This window comes from Cololabis saira, chromosome 10 (genome assembly GCF_033807715.1).
Source record: "Cololabis saira isolate AMF1-May2022 chromosome 10, fColSai1.1, whole genome shotgun sequence".
In the NCBI taxonomy this organism is placed as follows: Eukaryota; Metazoa; Chordata; class Actinopteri; order Beloniformes; family Belonidae; genus Cololabis; species Cololabis saira.
This window is the reverse complement of record NC_084596.1, coordinates 41,314,234-41,330,261: the sequence shown is the minus strand read 5'-3', so window position 1 is coordinate 41,330,261 and position 16,028 is coordinate 41,314,234. Positions and strand designations below refer to the sequence as shown.

General features: G+C 41.7%; 1 protein-coding gene across 2 annotated transcripts in view; it reads left to right on the top strand.

Annotated features, from left to right (window-relative positions):
- LOC133453072 (low-density lipoprotein receptor-related protein 8-like) overlaps positions 1 to 16,028 on the top strand; it is a 196,729-nt gene that overhangs the window by 176,114 nt on the left and 4,587 nt on the right. For both annotated transcript variants that reach the window (XM_061732927.1, XM_061732926.1), the window contains exons 14-17: positions 4,506 to 4,647; positions 6,859 to 7,011; positions 7,956 to 8,225; positions 12,467 to 12,535. In XM_061732927.1, the coding sequence (XP_061588911.1) occupies positions 4,506 to 4,647; positions 6,859 to 7,011; positions 7,956 to 8,225; positions 12,467 to 12,535 (634 nt within the window). The remainder of the gene's footprint in view (positions 1 to 4,505; positions 4,648 to 6,858; positions 7,012 to 7,955; positions 8,226 to 12,466; positions 12,536 to 16,028) is intronic.

The window sequence follows — 16,028 nt, the reverse complement described above, 5'->3', positions numbered from 1 at the left end:
ATGTTATGAGTGGAATTTGTGAATGTGTTCACACAGCTGTGTTAAAACATAATTTCCTGGATGGTTACATAACGTTAAATAATCAGTCATCATTGTGCAGGCTGAGGATCTGTTTAAGTGCACTGATCGCACGTCTCCGATAGTGGCATTTGTTGTTATTACTGTTATTTGAATGCACAATTCATTTTCATTGTATTTTTTTTTTATTTCTCTAAAAAAATACATTAGCCTCTTTTATTTGTTTATTCGTTTCTGCAATGCACTGGTCGTGCGCCAGTGTCTTATACCTGGCATTTATTCATTAAGTGCACCAGTGTGGTCCCAATTAATGTCTTATTTTAATTATCGGATTTAATTTGTAAATAACATTCTGCATCGTAATGAATTGAATCGAATTGAATTGAATTGAATTGAATTGAATTGAATTAATGCACAATTTTTGCCTGTTAGTAAAACAACGTGCATCTAAAATGGTTAAAAGTGTGCATGTATTTATCATAGGCTATAGTAGGCTGATTGTATTGGTTTATTGTATAGGGCCACACTGTTTAAAAAACAAAAAACAAAAAAAAAACGGGAGTTAGGGACCCCCCGAATATGGATGGGTATTTCGCACACTGGACACAATCGATCAAGGACCCTGTCCAGCACCCTGTCGTGTCCACGAGGTGACCATCGTGTTTGAAACGCTGCATGTGCACCAACACGCTGCACGGCCCAGCGTCGGTTACTGACTCCAGGAAAACGCACACCTCCCCACTCGTGTAGCGCGCCTGTCGCCAGGAGCTCACAGGAGACCCGTCTGGGGTTTGAAGCAACTGCAAACATAAATGTGGGGCTTTTTCTGTCTATTTAAAAAAAAAAGGATTTCTGAAATGGGTAAACGAGGGAAACAATGAAACAAAAGTCCATGAATAAATGACAAGCGCGCTTAAAATCAGCCTCTGGGCTGCTATATTTGAAGTAAATAGGATGGATTTTAAAAATTGAAGGCGTATTGTTCAAAGCATATGCCAGAGACTTCAAACTTTCAGACGCAAAACATGCAAATAAATCCCCACGTCCCCGACTGGTTCGTCCGCTCCTCTCATCCTCATTAAAAGTCTAGCAGCGTTCTTCCTGTTCCCCAACATATGTTTAGGTGCATATTTATATATTTATTTTCCTCGCATAAGTGAAACTTTTGACAGATTTTGACTTCCGCTCTATACATTTTAAGTCTTCTTCCACTTTTCTGCCCTCGTTTGTTCTGTTGTTCATCTCTCTCGCTTCGTTTCGGTTGATGAAAGCAGTGGCTGATTTAAAACTGCCCCAAAAAAACATCAGCACTCGTAGGGATGTGGCGGGGGGGTCTGGATCTCACAGTCTCTGCTCGCACAGCGATAATTAGACTGTTCTGCTCCATTTTCAGTCTTATTCATGATCTTACTGACCTTCACTAACAAGAACACCTGAGGCTGAAAAAGAGAGGCATTGCCAAATCAGGACAATGATCACGTGCTACTTCACCTTGGTTTTTATAGTTTGCTGTGTTGTTCTGATTGGCGGCTTCGCTGCCAGAAACCTGCTGCTGCTCATATTTATCCAGCAGGTGATCACATGCGTTTCAGGAAGTTACCTGTCTTGTTTTTGGGAAAGCTCTTGATCAGAGGTGTCTTCAGTATTCACATTCATTACTCAGGTAGAAGTATAGATACTAGAGTTTAAAAAAACTCCTGTAGAAGTTGAAGTATCATCTCAAGTTTTTTACTCAAGTAAAAGTATAAAAGTACTGGTTTCAAAACTACTTAAAGTATAAAAGTAAGCGCGACTTTCTGCTCATTCATTCCTGCAGCTTCACGTGCAGAAGCTCAGCGTCTATGAAGCTGGAGTGGGTTGTTCCACTGCAGCCAAACACACCGTCATCGGATAAATGCTGGGTTTGTCCCGCCCATCGGACGCTCAGCATCTCTGGGGGTCTATGGGGCAGTGGGCGTGCTGCATGATGATTGGATGATCTGTCTGAGGCTGAATCCCTTTCTGATTGACAGCGAATGAGCGAATCAGCGTTCTTGAGATATAAACACTGACCATGTTTACATGCAGTCAAAATTCAGGTTGTTGTTATTATTCCGGTTACTGAAACATTGGGAATATTGTGTTTCCATGCGTGAGCAAACAGGGTTATCCCTGTTTACATGGTAATTAATCATTTGGGATATCTGGATCAAACCAGCGACGCACGGAGAACGTCATGACGCAATTCCCGTCATTTCCGCTTCTTCTTCCTGTATCCAAATCCAAAACAAATTCTACTTCGTGCAACTTTTTGCTCACCTTCTCGCTATCCCGGTACTTTCTACCGTCTACAAATGCCAAAATGTTCATATCTTTCATTACATTAATGAAGTGATTAGTCTCCTCCTGGTCTTGTTTCTCCGTGTTTATAAGAACTTCCTGGACTCAAAAGACCAGGATTCCTTGTGAAAAGAACATGCGCAGAAAACAAATTCCTGTTCCTTTTGATGGGGAAATACCGTTAGGCGTTTACATGACTGAATATTCAGTTAGAAAAGGAGTAACCCAGGGCTCATTTTCGGGTTTTTAAAAACCGGAATATGAGCAAATTCGGGTTATTCAAAGGGGTTATTGGTGTTTACATGGCCGTGTGCAAAACCGGGTTATTGCTAATATTCCGGTTTTAAAAGGGTTATTGACTGCGTGTAAACGCAGTCTCGGACTTCTGTCGCTCCACCGTTGCAAAGCATTCACAGCCGGAACGGAGGGTAGAATTCACATACAAATAAACTGACACAATTTATGATGTAAGGTGAAAATGAGCTTCCCCTCCTTAAAAGACCAGCAGTAGTAGCACTGATGTAAACTGAACACGGCAGGTAAAAGTAGCCTCAAAATAGTCTAAAGTGGAAATGTCGGCTTTGTCCTTCCAATAGCCCCAACTGTCTAAATTATTAAAATTACCAAAAGGCAAAGCTTGAATCATTAAACTTTATTATTTTTACATGCGTTTTAGCTCGTACTTATGCATGCAATTGAATCCCAAACCAAAGACTAGCGTTAACAGCCGTTGACAGTGAACACATAGAGCAGTCTGGGTGGATTAGAGCTGCGTGAGGGTTGTAGTCTGAAGCGCCGTGATTGGTCAGCGGCACTGGTCAGGTGCGAGATACAGCATAGCGCGTTTACTTCATATATCTAGTTTCCTAAAATAACTATCTAAAATCACAACCAGAATCTGAAGCTGTCAGCTAAATATATAATGAATTAAATGAAAAAGTACCACCACTATCTGCTGTACGTATACGGAAGAGTATTAGGGCCAGGCAGGGGAAAAATAAAAATTATATTGGAGAAGAGGAAGATTTTTTTTCATTATGCACTTCGAGAAAAAAGTCGAATTGTTGAGAAAAAAGTCGAAATGTTGAGAAAAAAGTCGAAATGTTGGTAAAAAAGTCAAAATTTTGTGAATAAAGTTGAAATTTTGAGAAAAAAGGCGAAATTTCGACTTTTTTCTCAAAACTGTATTTCAACATTAATCTTGACATTTCGACTTTTTTCTCGACATTTCGACTTTTTTCTCGACATTTCGACTTTTTTCTCGAAGTGCACAATAAAAAAAAATCTTCCCCTCTCCAATATTTTTTCTCCTGCCTGGTTCTAATACTCTTCCGTAGTACGTACCTATGTAAGGCAAGGCAAGTTTATTACAGCACAATTCAACACAAGGTAATTCAAAGTGCTTTACATCAACATTAAAAGCGGCAAGACACAATTAAACAGTAAATAACAAATAGAATGATAAGAAAGGAGGTAAAATAATAAAAATCACAAGTTGTTAAACAGTAAGGGCAGTAGAGTACAGCAGGTTCACATTTCATTCTTACAATGGCAAGAATTACGTTTCTATACGGTGAATTAAACCAAATTTGACAATTCTATGCCACAATGTCTGTTTCCAGGTCTTATTTCACACAACTGAGGAGAATTACGTTTCTATACGGTTAAAACATACAAAGACCGGGTCAAATACAGTATTACAAAAGTAATCTGTGCCGATTCGTGCGGTGAATCAAACCAATTTGACAATTTTACGTCACAATTCCTGCATTCAGGGCTTATCCATCACTAGTGTAATTTCGCTGGGTTTTCAAAAATCTTAAGTATTTAATTTAAGAATACGCTTAAATAACAGATAAAATGAAATAAAATGATGAGAAAAGAGGTTAAATAATAAAAAGCACAAGTTGTTAAGAAATAAGGGCAGTAGAGTACAGCAGGTAAGTATTTAATTTAAGCACGCTTCAGTAAACTCTCGGTGGTTGATGATGGTAACGTATGCAGCTGATTGGGATTCTGAGAAAGAAAGTGGGCGGGTCAGATGTTTAACGCCCAAATGGGCAAAAGAAGATTGTAACGGGTGTTTGTGTAGTGAAGTTGTTTCCCCCTGAACTGTCTCTATCTGGATGCATGAACTCATGTGTTCATGTTCTGGTGTGGTGTGTCAGGACCGGATCTACTGGACCGACAGGGACAGAGCGGCCGTGTTCATGGCCAACCGGCTCACCGGCCAGGACGTCCACGCGCTGGCCGAGAACCTCAACGACCCGCACGACATCGTGCTCTTCCACCAGCTCCGGCAGCGGCCAGGTGTGTGTGTGTGTGTGTGTGTGTGTGTGTGTGTGTGTGTGTGTGTGTGTGTGTGTGTGTGTGTGTGTGTGTGTGTGTGTGTGTGTGTGTGTGTGTGTGTGTGTGTGTGTGTGTGTGTGTGTGTGTGCGCCGATAGGGGGGGACAAACGGGTCTGTTGTCCCGGGCCCAGGGTAGGGGGGGGGCCAGAACTGAAAAAAAAAAAAAAAAAAAATATTCTCATTAAATTATGGAATCATTTTTCAAAATGTTTCAAAATATGCCTATTTGTGGAAAAAATATGTAGTATTTGAGTTACATAAAAGCTTGTTATTTGTTTTCTTCCTAATTGTTAATTTCAAAATTATCAATAGACGCACAACACTGAAGAGCTTCTGTATGTCTACCTATGGTGTAAAACTTTGGAACAGCCTGAGCATAGATCTAAAACAAAGTAAAAACATATCACAATTTAAAAAAAGATATAAAGAAACTTTTTTCTCAAAATACAGTGGCGAATAAAAATGTAGATATATATATAGATTTATTTAATATGTGTAGATATATAGATTAATATTATGGAAACATGTTATATATATATATGTATGTATATGGATATATAGTGATATATTATACATACAGTATTTATGTATGGGTATATCTCTGTTAATATATATGGATATATAGCTATATGTAGATATGTTGGTAAATGGATGTATATTTATGTTGATATATAGACTTATATTATGGTTTTTTTTTTGTGTTCTATAAGTAAGCTCATTGATTCTCTTGCTATTTTGGAAAAATGAATATAAGATTTAGGGGTAGGACCTGATAAGTATATACTTCAATCCTACTCCCTTTCGAATATGCTGGTGGATCTGCGAGGTCTGCCTTGTCTTTTTTTTTTTACTTTTTAGTATTGTTCTTTCTAATTTGCATATTCGAAATAAAGCTCAATAATAATTGTCCTTGTGGTCAAGAACCCCCAACACAAAAATGGTTTGGCCAATGATCAAAATTTGACGTTATCATTTAATTCAACCATTAGAATGGTCAAAATGTCCGGTCAGCACAAGTCTGGTGCTCAGAAAAGAAGAGAAAAGAGAAGAAGAGAAGAAGAAAATAGAGGCCTCAGAGATTCTCTACACAAATATTTATAAAAGGTGGTGACGGTGAAGCTGGAATTAATAAAGTCAGCGTAGAGCAAGGTAAGAAACAGCGCAGCCAACATTTACCAACCTTGTAACTTAACCTAACTGGCTAGCTCTAATGTTAACGTCCATTAGCTTGTATAAAAACCTGAAGAGCAGAGGGAGAGGAGAGGAAGAGGGAGAAGGAGAGATCCGGGCGCAGGGGGGCCCATCTTAGATTATTTTGTCCGGGGCCCTGGCAGGACTGCTGATTATTGATCATTCACACCCACTATAAACTTGTTTCATGTTCTTCCCTGTCATTACAAATACACACAAACTAGATGTAAGAACTTTTTGTTGTAGTTAGATTGTAATCCACACTGATTAAGACCATGGAAGCTACAACAGATTAAGAAATTTGCAGAAAAATCTTTCAATTACTATTTATCAATGTCAGCAACTGCCCCTACTGGCCACACAGAGAAGCAATAGATAAAAGGTCAGAGAGCTGCACAGTTGCAGCAGTGTTGTTTCCATCATCCTAGTGTCAGCCTGGCAGGTTTTTACCATCTATGGTTTTTAATCTGAAATGGAGCAAATTCAGCTACGAGAGCGGCCTGGGGTTGATTTACCAAGTAGGCCTAGTAGTTTTTGTACAATAACATACCTTTGATAAAGTATGAATCATCACTCACACATAAAAAAATAATTGTATTTTATTTCTTTAACTCTTGGGGGCCCCCTAGTGGTCAGGGGGCCCTGAGCAGCCGCTTATTTCACTTATGCCACTTATGCCTCTGTGGGTCGTGCACCTCTGTTTCCTCCACGTGACCGGGTCGCCCCGGCCCATGAATGAGTTCCGGGCTGCGGCCGCAGCAGTTATCACGGCGTGATGAGCGCCGCGTCTCCTCGGGTTTGACCTCCCCGAACACGGGAGAGATCTCCTCAACAGTCCCATGACTCTGGAAATACTAAAATATACTATATAGAATTCTGAACTCTGAACAAAAGAGGTTAATCGGTTTCTTCCTCCTCTCTGACTCGTTGTTTTTTTTCCCTTGTATGTGAACCTCTCTCTCTCTCTCCTTGCCCCCCCAGGCCCTGACAGCTGTAATCTGGGCAGCGTGGCTAATGGGGGGTGTGAGTACTTGTGTCTGAAGGCTCCTCAGATCACCGAACACTCGCCCAAGTACACCTGCGCCTGCCCCGACGGCCAGGACCTGGGCCCCGACATGAGGGGCTGCGTGCCAGGTGGGTGAGAGGAGCCCTGAGGGTCTGGCGGGGTCACCCCCCCATGTAGGGGTCACCCCTAACATCGGGGTCACCCCCATGTAGGGGTCACCCCCAGTACTGGAGTTGAGGGGGGATGAGGGGGGATGGCATCCCCCCCTGAAATAAAAATGGTCAAAATCATCCCCCCCTGTAAAACTGCCATCCCTCCTTTCCATCCCTTATGTCATTTCATCAATGAATGTGGTTTTACTGCTATTTCAACATTTAGAGTCATCACCAGAAAAATAACACCAGAAAAATAACTTATTTGACAATTTTCACCTGTTTCAAGTAAATTTTCACTTGAAATAAGTAGAAAAATCTGCCAGTGGGACAAGATTTATCTTCTTATTACAAGCAAAAAAATCTTGTTCCACTGGCAGATTTTTCTACTTATTTCAAGTGAAAATCTACTTGAAACAGGTGAAAATTGTTGTTTTTTCCAGTGATGAGTCTTGTTTTAAGTGTTATGAGATTTTTTTTTACTAAAATTAGACATTTTAACTAGAAATAAGACAAATATTCTTGTTCAGATTGTGAGTTTTTGCAGTGATCCATTTTACTTATCCTGTGAAGGACAGAGTCATATTGATTCAGAAAAGTGTTTTTTATTGTTGTGTTTTGATGTATTTGATGTAAGCCCAGTGGATATTTAAAGCTTACAGAAGGCTGCATTTAACTGCTGCTATGTCATTCCTGCAGTATTTCTGCAGGTGTTTTGGTCACTGCTATTATTTGTAATATATTATATTATTTGTAATCAGCACAAATTATCTATCCCCATATGATAAAATCCACCACCCCCCCCTGATTTTTTTTACAACTCGAGTACTGGTCACCCCTAACATCGGGGTCCATGTAGGGGTCCCCCCCGATCTCAGGGTCCCCCCCCTCACACAACCAGCCTCTGCTTTGCCCTCCAGCCCCGACGGCAGACCCCCAGCAGACGTCATGGCTTCCATCGGGGTCCCCCCCCCCCACCGGGCCCACGGGGGCTGAAGGGTCACCCCCCTCCTCCGAGGGAGTGTCCCTCACCCACCTGACCACGGCCCCCTCCCCCGAGGCCGCAGCGCCCCCCGGCACCCCGAGGCCCCTGCCCTCCCAGGACCCGGAGGCGCTGGGCTCCCAGTCCAGCGCCACGGCAACCGTCCTGTCCAGCACGCCTGCAGGGGACAGCAGCATCTCGCAGCACTGTGAGTGGTGACCCCCCCCCCCCAACCCCCCCCCCCCTGAGAGCCGGCGCGGCGTCTTACAGACTCCCCCCTCAGTGATAACTGCACCAATCAGGATTTTGAGGGCCGATCACCAAAATCAGTATCTGCCGATCACAGCGTGAAATCCATAAATTTGTCAATATTGTTGTCTCATGTACAACACTGACATTGTATTATTAGGTATCAAAATTAGGAGATGAGAAAGTATCATGAATTGACTGTTTTGTTGCACGCTGAGGCAATATGCAATATTTCACCCTCTGAGCAGGGGTCGGCAACCCACGGCTCTAGACGGCTTTTTTTCTCAAAATTTTGACTTTTACCTTTTTTTCTTCTTTTTTCTTTCCTTTTCTTTGTATTTCTTTTCTCTTTTTTTTCTGTTTTTCCTTTTTTTTCTTTTTTTCTTCTTTTTTTCCTTTTTTTCTCTTCCTTTTTCCTGTCCATTTTAATCTCGATATTGACTTTCTTCTCAAAATTTTGACTTTTTTCTCGACATTTCGACTTTTTTCTCGTCATTTCGACTTTTTTCTCGAAATTTCAACTTTTTTCTCGACATTTCGACTTTTTTCTCGACATTTCGACTTTTTTCTCGAAGTACCTAATGAAAAAAAAATCTTCCCCCAGTTCTAACTAATATGGATACATGTAGCATGTGTTGTCTTCATTCTAAGGCTGATACAAGACTCCGTCATTTTTTGCGGCTCCAGACATTTGTTTTTTGTGTTTTTGGTCCAATATGGCTCTTTCAACATTTTGGGTTGCCGACCCCTGATCTAGAGATTCTTAGAGATGATTTAGACTCTTACAAAGAGTTAAGTGTAGTTTACTAGCTTCAGCTTTCCTGTGGTAATAATTATGTACAACATGTGCAGCAACACAGACAACAGCAGACATGTCACTCTCTAAAAGTTGATACAAGTTGTAAACTACAGTATAAACCTTAGTTTTCCTGTGGAAAAAGGAATTAAATCTTGAAATGAAAAATGAATTATGAATTATTAAGCTTTGTGAACAACTTTTCACACTAGAGCTCCAAATGTCACCTGTGAAGCGACTGACACGACTGTCGTCCTGCGTGAGGCTTTGGACTGTATATAGACGAATCCGGCGACCGGTTTGTGTGCGCCGCCATCTTGCGGCGGCGCCATCGCTGCGGTGGCAGGTGTCAATCTGCCACCGCAGCGCTGTTATTGTAACCTGACGCTCTACAGCATCATTATAGCTGGATTGATGATGTTAGACAGTGGCCTTCCATAAATAATGAAGGTATCTTAAATTAATGCTGATGTTAATTTATAAATAATGATTTGTTTGAGCGATAAGCAGGAAAGAATAGAGGAATAGGGAGATAAGGGAGTGTATGATTAAACACTGTAATATAGCTCTCTCCACCTCCTCTCCTTACGAGGCATGTCTGCACAATTAAATATTACCTGTGTATGTTTTGTTTAATTTTAGGTATCCAATAATATTTTATTGATCGCCTGGCGTCCGATGACGAAAAAAAACGCAATTACAGGTCTCTAATTGAAGGGCAGAACTATCTCAGCTCCGGATGATACAGAATACATACATACATAACCCCAATCTGCAGATAAAACTAGTTTGTTGAGGAAAAAATATTAACTCTATTTGTAGCTGCAGAAGAAAAAAATAATCTCACGAGGAAAACAAAAATATTGCTCATGTCTCGGAGCCTCTTCAGCATAAAAAAAAAGAAAAGAGAAGTAAGAGTAATAAAAAAGATGTACTGTATGTTGTACTATTATACTAATTTATTGAAACACATGGCGAGTCAAACATCTACCAAAGCAGCTGTCAAACACTAAACAAGGTAGTAAGACGTGGGTTGTGCAGAACTGCGGCAGTAAATCCTCATCGGAGCTCCACTAGTAGTGATTTCATATGGATCAAACCGTTAATAATCATTATTTTCTCCATATACCGCTCCCTGGCTTCCTTGTTTAAGGTATCCAGGTAAATTCCAGTTCCTTTCCAGCAGTTTAACATCTTTTTTTTGCGTTCCGTCTGTTCACTTGGTGAAACAGAAAAGTGGTTTTGACAGTCCGTCCCGTCTTCATTCACTATCAAAACAAATGCACGTGACGGGACAGGAGTTTTCCGATGATACAAATACATTAAGAGAGCCTGGCAGGGAGCGGAGTAATAGATCCATACGTATATATGTCTATGGGCTGGAGCGGAGGAGCGGAGCCGCCACCGCAGTGATGGCGGCCCGCTCGACTTCCGGGTTTCGCCGGATTCGTCTATAGTCTGGTAAAACTCCGGCGGTCATTTATCAGTGAAATATTTACGATGTGGCAGCGCGTACGTACCGCGGATCCAAGCAGCTAACTACGTGTTTAAACCAGATGTCTTCTACAACAGAAAGCGGCTGATAATCAAGGCTTATGAATCCATTACCTTACGATGTACTTCTTTATTTTTCCTGCTGTTGCTGCTGTAGTTTATAGGTCTCTGTTACGTTCAGCTGAGTTAGCGGCGTTGCTCCTTTTCTTCCTCTGCCTTAGCAGCAGCCAACTTTGAAAACTCAATATACTCCTTCGTGTGAGAAACTTTCAAATGTCCTATCAGCTTTTTTTGTGTTGAAATTGTTTTATAAAATTCATCCTCAGGGTATCTCTTTTCAGACGTTGTAAAACTCCATACCGGTGACGCCATTTTCAGTGTTGATGTTTTGGAGAGACGGCCACGCCCCCTCAGGTCACCTGGGTCTGAGATGTGGGAACGCAGCACGGGCGGCGGGTTGTTGTAAACGTCATCGGATCAGCCTGTTATTTTCCGATCTCCGATCAAAACCGATAGAGCAGGGGTCGGCAACCCGCGGCTCTAGAGCCCTTTAGCGCCGCCCTAGTGGCTCCCTGGAGCTTTTTAAAAAATGTTTGACCTTTTTTTCTTCTTCTTTTCTTCTTTCTTTTTCCTTTTTTTCTCTTTTTTTTCTTTTTTCTTTTTTTCCTTTTTTCTATTATTTTTTCTCTTTTTTTCTTCCTTTTTCCTTTCCTTTTTAATCTCGTAATTTCGATAGTTTTTCTCGACATTTCAACTTTTTTCTCAACATTTCGACTTTTTTCTCAACATTTTGACTTTTTTCTCGACTTTTTTTTCTCGAAATTTAAATTTTTTTCTCGAGATTGTACTTCAACATTAATCTCGACATTTCTACTTTTTTGTTCGAAATTTTGACTATTTCCTCGACATTTCAACTTTTTTCTCAACATTTCGACTTTTTCTCAACATTTTGACTTTTTTCTCAACATTTCAACTTTTTTCTCAAGATTGTACTTCAACATTAATCTCGACATTTCGACTTTTTTTTCTCGAAATTTTAACTTTTTTCTCGGCATTTTGACTTTTTTCTCAACATTTCGACTCAAAGTGCATAATGAAAAAAAAAAGTTATAACTAATATACTGTAGATACATGCAGCATGTGTTGCCTTCATTCTAAGGCTGATACAAGACTTTTCATTTTTTGCGGCTCCAGACATATTTGTTTTTTGTGTTTTTGGTCCAATATGGCTCTTTCAACATTTTGGGTTGCCGACCCCTGCGATAGGGGCAATATCGGCCAATACCGATCGGTTGCCGATCGATCTGTGCGTCTCTAGTGATAACCATTCACCAGGCTGTAATGTGACCACTGATGGGGACTGATGGGGGCGTGGTTACGCTGACATAATGCCCCTAACGGTAACGTAAACAAAGGCAGGTTCAGTCGCAGCTACGCCCGTCTGCAGACTCCAGCACATCCACCCTACATGGTGACCTTGAACATGATTTACCTCCTCTCACACATGCGTGTGTGGGCAGGGGGCTGCATGTGCTGCTGCATTAGTGCCAGAGCTTTGAGGTACGCTTAAAGAAAATGAGCTGTAAACGTGACTCTGACACCTAATGGAGCCGTGAAATACGGAGCAGCGCTCGGGATTAGTGGCAAAGTCACAGCGCGGAAAATGCCGAGCAGTGCAGCCTTTCCATCTCCTCTCCTCCATCCTCTCTCCGTCATTCTGTAAAACACTCACGGCCGCACACACATGGCCGCCCGCTCCTGGCTCGCTTTATCTCTGTTCTTGTCCACCATCTTTGCCGCTCTCGCCGCTTTGCTTATCTCCCACTCTGTTCCTCGTATTTGACATCCCGACTGCTCCTTCCCCGTTCACCGGGACACCTTTTAACTGCTTGTTTCCTGTGTCCTGGCAGCGGGAGGAGAGAACTTCCTGATGGGCGAGAACCTGACCGTGGCCGTTCTGGGAGTGGTCATCCCCATCGGTAAGGCACTCCGAGCTTGCTTCCCTGTTGTTGTCGCCCTCAGTAAAGTGAGAAAAAGTATGTGAACCCTTTGGAGTTGACTGACTAAGCACTAATGTCCCATAACGTTTGATATCATTCAATTTTTAAATTCAATTCAATTCAATTTTATCTATATAGCGTCTAATACAACAGAAGTTGTCTTTCCATAGACCAGAACATGACCCCCGAGCAATTATGACATAAACACTGGCAGGTAAAAACTCCCCTAGAGGGAGAAAAACCTTAATCCAAACAGTGGCAAGAAAAACTCCCCTTTAGGAGGAAGAAACCTGGACCAGGACCTGGATCATAAGGGGGGACCCTCCTGCCGGAGGGAATGGTTAGATCACACACAATGGTTAGATCCTGCCGGATGCAGGTTAGATCCTGCCGGATCTAACCTGCAGCTTCTTCACAGATGCGTTTTAAGCCGATAACGCAAATAATTATTTACAACCCACGAGTAGCGACTGCTGGTGAAACCTTTTGGGGACTGATGGACCTCATTAATTGTCCAGAAAGGATGCATGTCATTGGCTATTGGGCAGAAACGCCTCATCCTACCAATATGTGGAGAAAAGTGGATATATCATGATCTGGGTCTGGACCACTTGACGTCACCAATTCCCAATAAACCCGAGCAAACCCGAGCAATTATTACATAAACAATGGCAGGTAAAAACCCCTCTAGTGGGAGAAAAACCTTAAGCCAAACATAAAAAAACAAAGTGTAATTAAAGCTGCAAGCAGCGATGAACGGGCCCCTCGCGCATGCAATTTGCACCCATAAAGATGAAGGACTCAAAACTAAGTCCAAGTACACCACTCATGACTCTTTATGTCAAACCATTCAATAAATATGGCAGAAAATGGGAACTATCAAATATCGACCAATCAGAAGAAGGGGCAGGGCTAATTTGCACCAATTTTGTTCAAGGACTCAAAACCGAGTCCGATGACACCACCCACATGTCTTTATATCAAACCATTCAAAAGTTATGGCAGAAAGTAGGAACTATCAAATATGGACCAATCAGATGAAGGGGGGCGCGCCTTTTGGCATCTAGCGTCGCCACTTTTGAAAGAGAAAAGAGAAAAAGTAATGCGCGTAGTCGGAATGCGCGTAGTCGGAAGATGGAGACGCACATTTTGATGTATAACACACCTGGGGGCACGTTACGGTTCGGGCGAAGAAGTGGCTGAAGAAATGGCATAAATTGCGCCAAAATTACACAATTAATTGAAAATGGCCGACTTCCTGTTTGGTTTCGGCCATGGCGCCAAGAGACTTTTCTTTAAGTTGCGACATGATACAGGTGTGTAGTGATTTTCGTGCATGTACGTCAAACCGTATTGTGGGACTTGAGGCACAAAGTTTTCTAGGGGGCGCTGTTGAGCCATTAGGCCACGCCCATTAATGCAAACCATTAAATATCAAATTTATCACCAGACCTGGCTTGCGTGCAAAATTTGGTGACTTTTGGGGCACGTTTAGGGGCAAAAAGGCCGTCATTTCGTCGGAAGAAAAACGAGGAAAACAATTCCTTCAGATACAATAGGGCCTTCGCACTGTCAGTGCTCGGGCCTTAATAATGTGAGCGAGCACCTGCTGAAGCTTAGTACACCTTACTACACCTCGGGTTGTGATGCAGCAGGACAATAACCCTTAACGTGGAAGAAAATACACCATGAAATGACTTGAGGAAGAGTTGGCGAGTTAGAGGCCAGACCATAATCCGGTGGAGATGCTGTGTCACGGCCTCAGGAGAGCGTTCACGGCAGACGTCCTGCAAGTGCAGCAGTTCTGCGGAGAGGACTGGGCCACGATGCCTCCTGAACATCATGCAGAACTGATCCAGAGTTACCGACGCGCCCGACTTGAATCGTTACTGCCAGAGCAGGACGGAGCCGCTGTAAACACCCCGGATTACCTTTTTATTCTTCCAGCACTCTGGATTTGAACGGTTCAGAAGAGACAATACATTCTAAAAGTGCTTTACCATCTTAAGTACATGGTATTTGTAAATGATTGTGATGTAGACGAAGGTTGAATGACATTTTACAGCAAATGTACTTAGAAAGCACGTTAATTACAAAGGGGTTTCACTTACTTTTCCTTCCTACTGTAATGCTGCCTAATGCCACTGTTTGTGTTTGTTGTCCATCCACATATATATACATATACATATATATATATATATATATATATATATATATATATATATATATATATATATATATATATATATACATGACGTCTATATAACGTCTACAGCCGTTGTAACCTGGTAAGTTACAAAGTGTTTTAACAAGCCATAACTCAGTTTAATAATAGTTAATAAAAGTCTAATACCTGGAACAATCACTACCGTCCCATAAGGTCGTTATGCAACGGACACAGTGTTGATTATCCAGTAACTAGGACGGACCAGAGATACGACTTAGCAACGGGAGATATTCTAGTCCGCTCAGCTCCCCTCGGCTATGCTACAGTAACAAACAGGAAATAGATTTGTTTCAAAGAATCAAAGTCCGCAGATAGTTTCCTTAATCGTTTTATTAAGCTACATATATGATCAATCATTCAAATAAATAAACGTTTCATTAAGCTACAAATATGATCAACCATTCAAATAAATAAACGTTTCATTAAGCAGCTCTTCTTCTCTGAATCTCCATTGCCGTGGTTACCACCTGGCAGTTGATCCAGCGCAATGATACTAAAGATATCAGGCAATTTGACCGAACTTGTTTTCTAGGTGTCTATTAACACTTTTAATGGACACCTGCCAGCCAATCAGAATCCAGTATTCACACAGACCTTGGTATAAATACATATATTCCATTTTTCTGTATCATGCTAACTCCTAATAAGTGGGGCATCTGCTCATGTGTGCTAGTTGTGAATAGGACTATTTTAATTAGGTTTTGAATGTAATTTGTTGACGGTCCCCGCAGCCTCCCAGATATCCCTCCCGCGCTGCAGCGTGCAGCCAGACACCGACTGGAACGTGCTGATAGCAGCCAACGTTTGTTGAATCTCGGAAAGTTTCAACTTCGGAGCTTTGAAACAGCCAGGAACAGAGAAGATAAAGAAAGTTAGCTGATCGCAGCTGAATATTATTCCCGAAATCAGCTGCAAACCTGCGTTGACGCCACTGGACTGCACCTGCGTATTTGTACACTGATACAAATATTGTGCTTGATCTACTTAAAGAAATTAAGGCAACTTTTTGCATGTAGATCAAAAAAAGACTAGTCTTTGTATAAACTACTTAATTTTTGTGTATGTAAATAATACATTTAGCAAGTACAGTCAACTTAATTTTGTTAAGTTGACTTTATTTATCAAAATTAAGTTGACTTGGGCAGCACGGTGGCTTAGTGGTTAGCACTGTTGCCTCACAGCAAGAAGGTCCCCGGTTCGACTCCCAGGCCCGGCAGGGGCCTTTCTGTGTGGAGCTTGCATGTT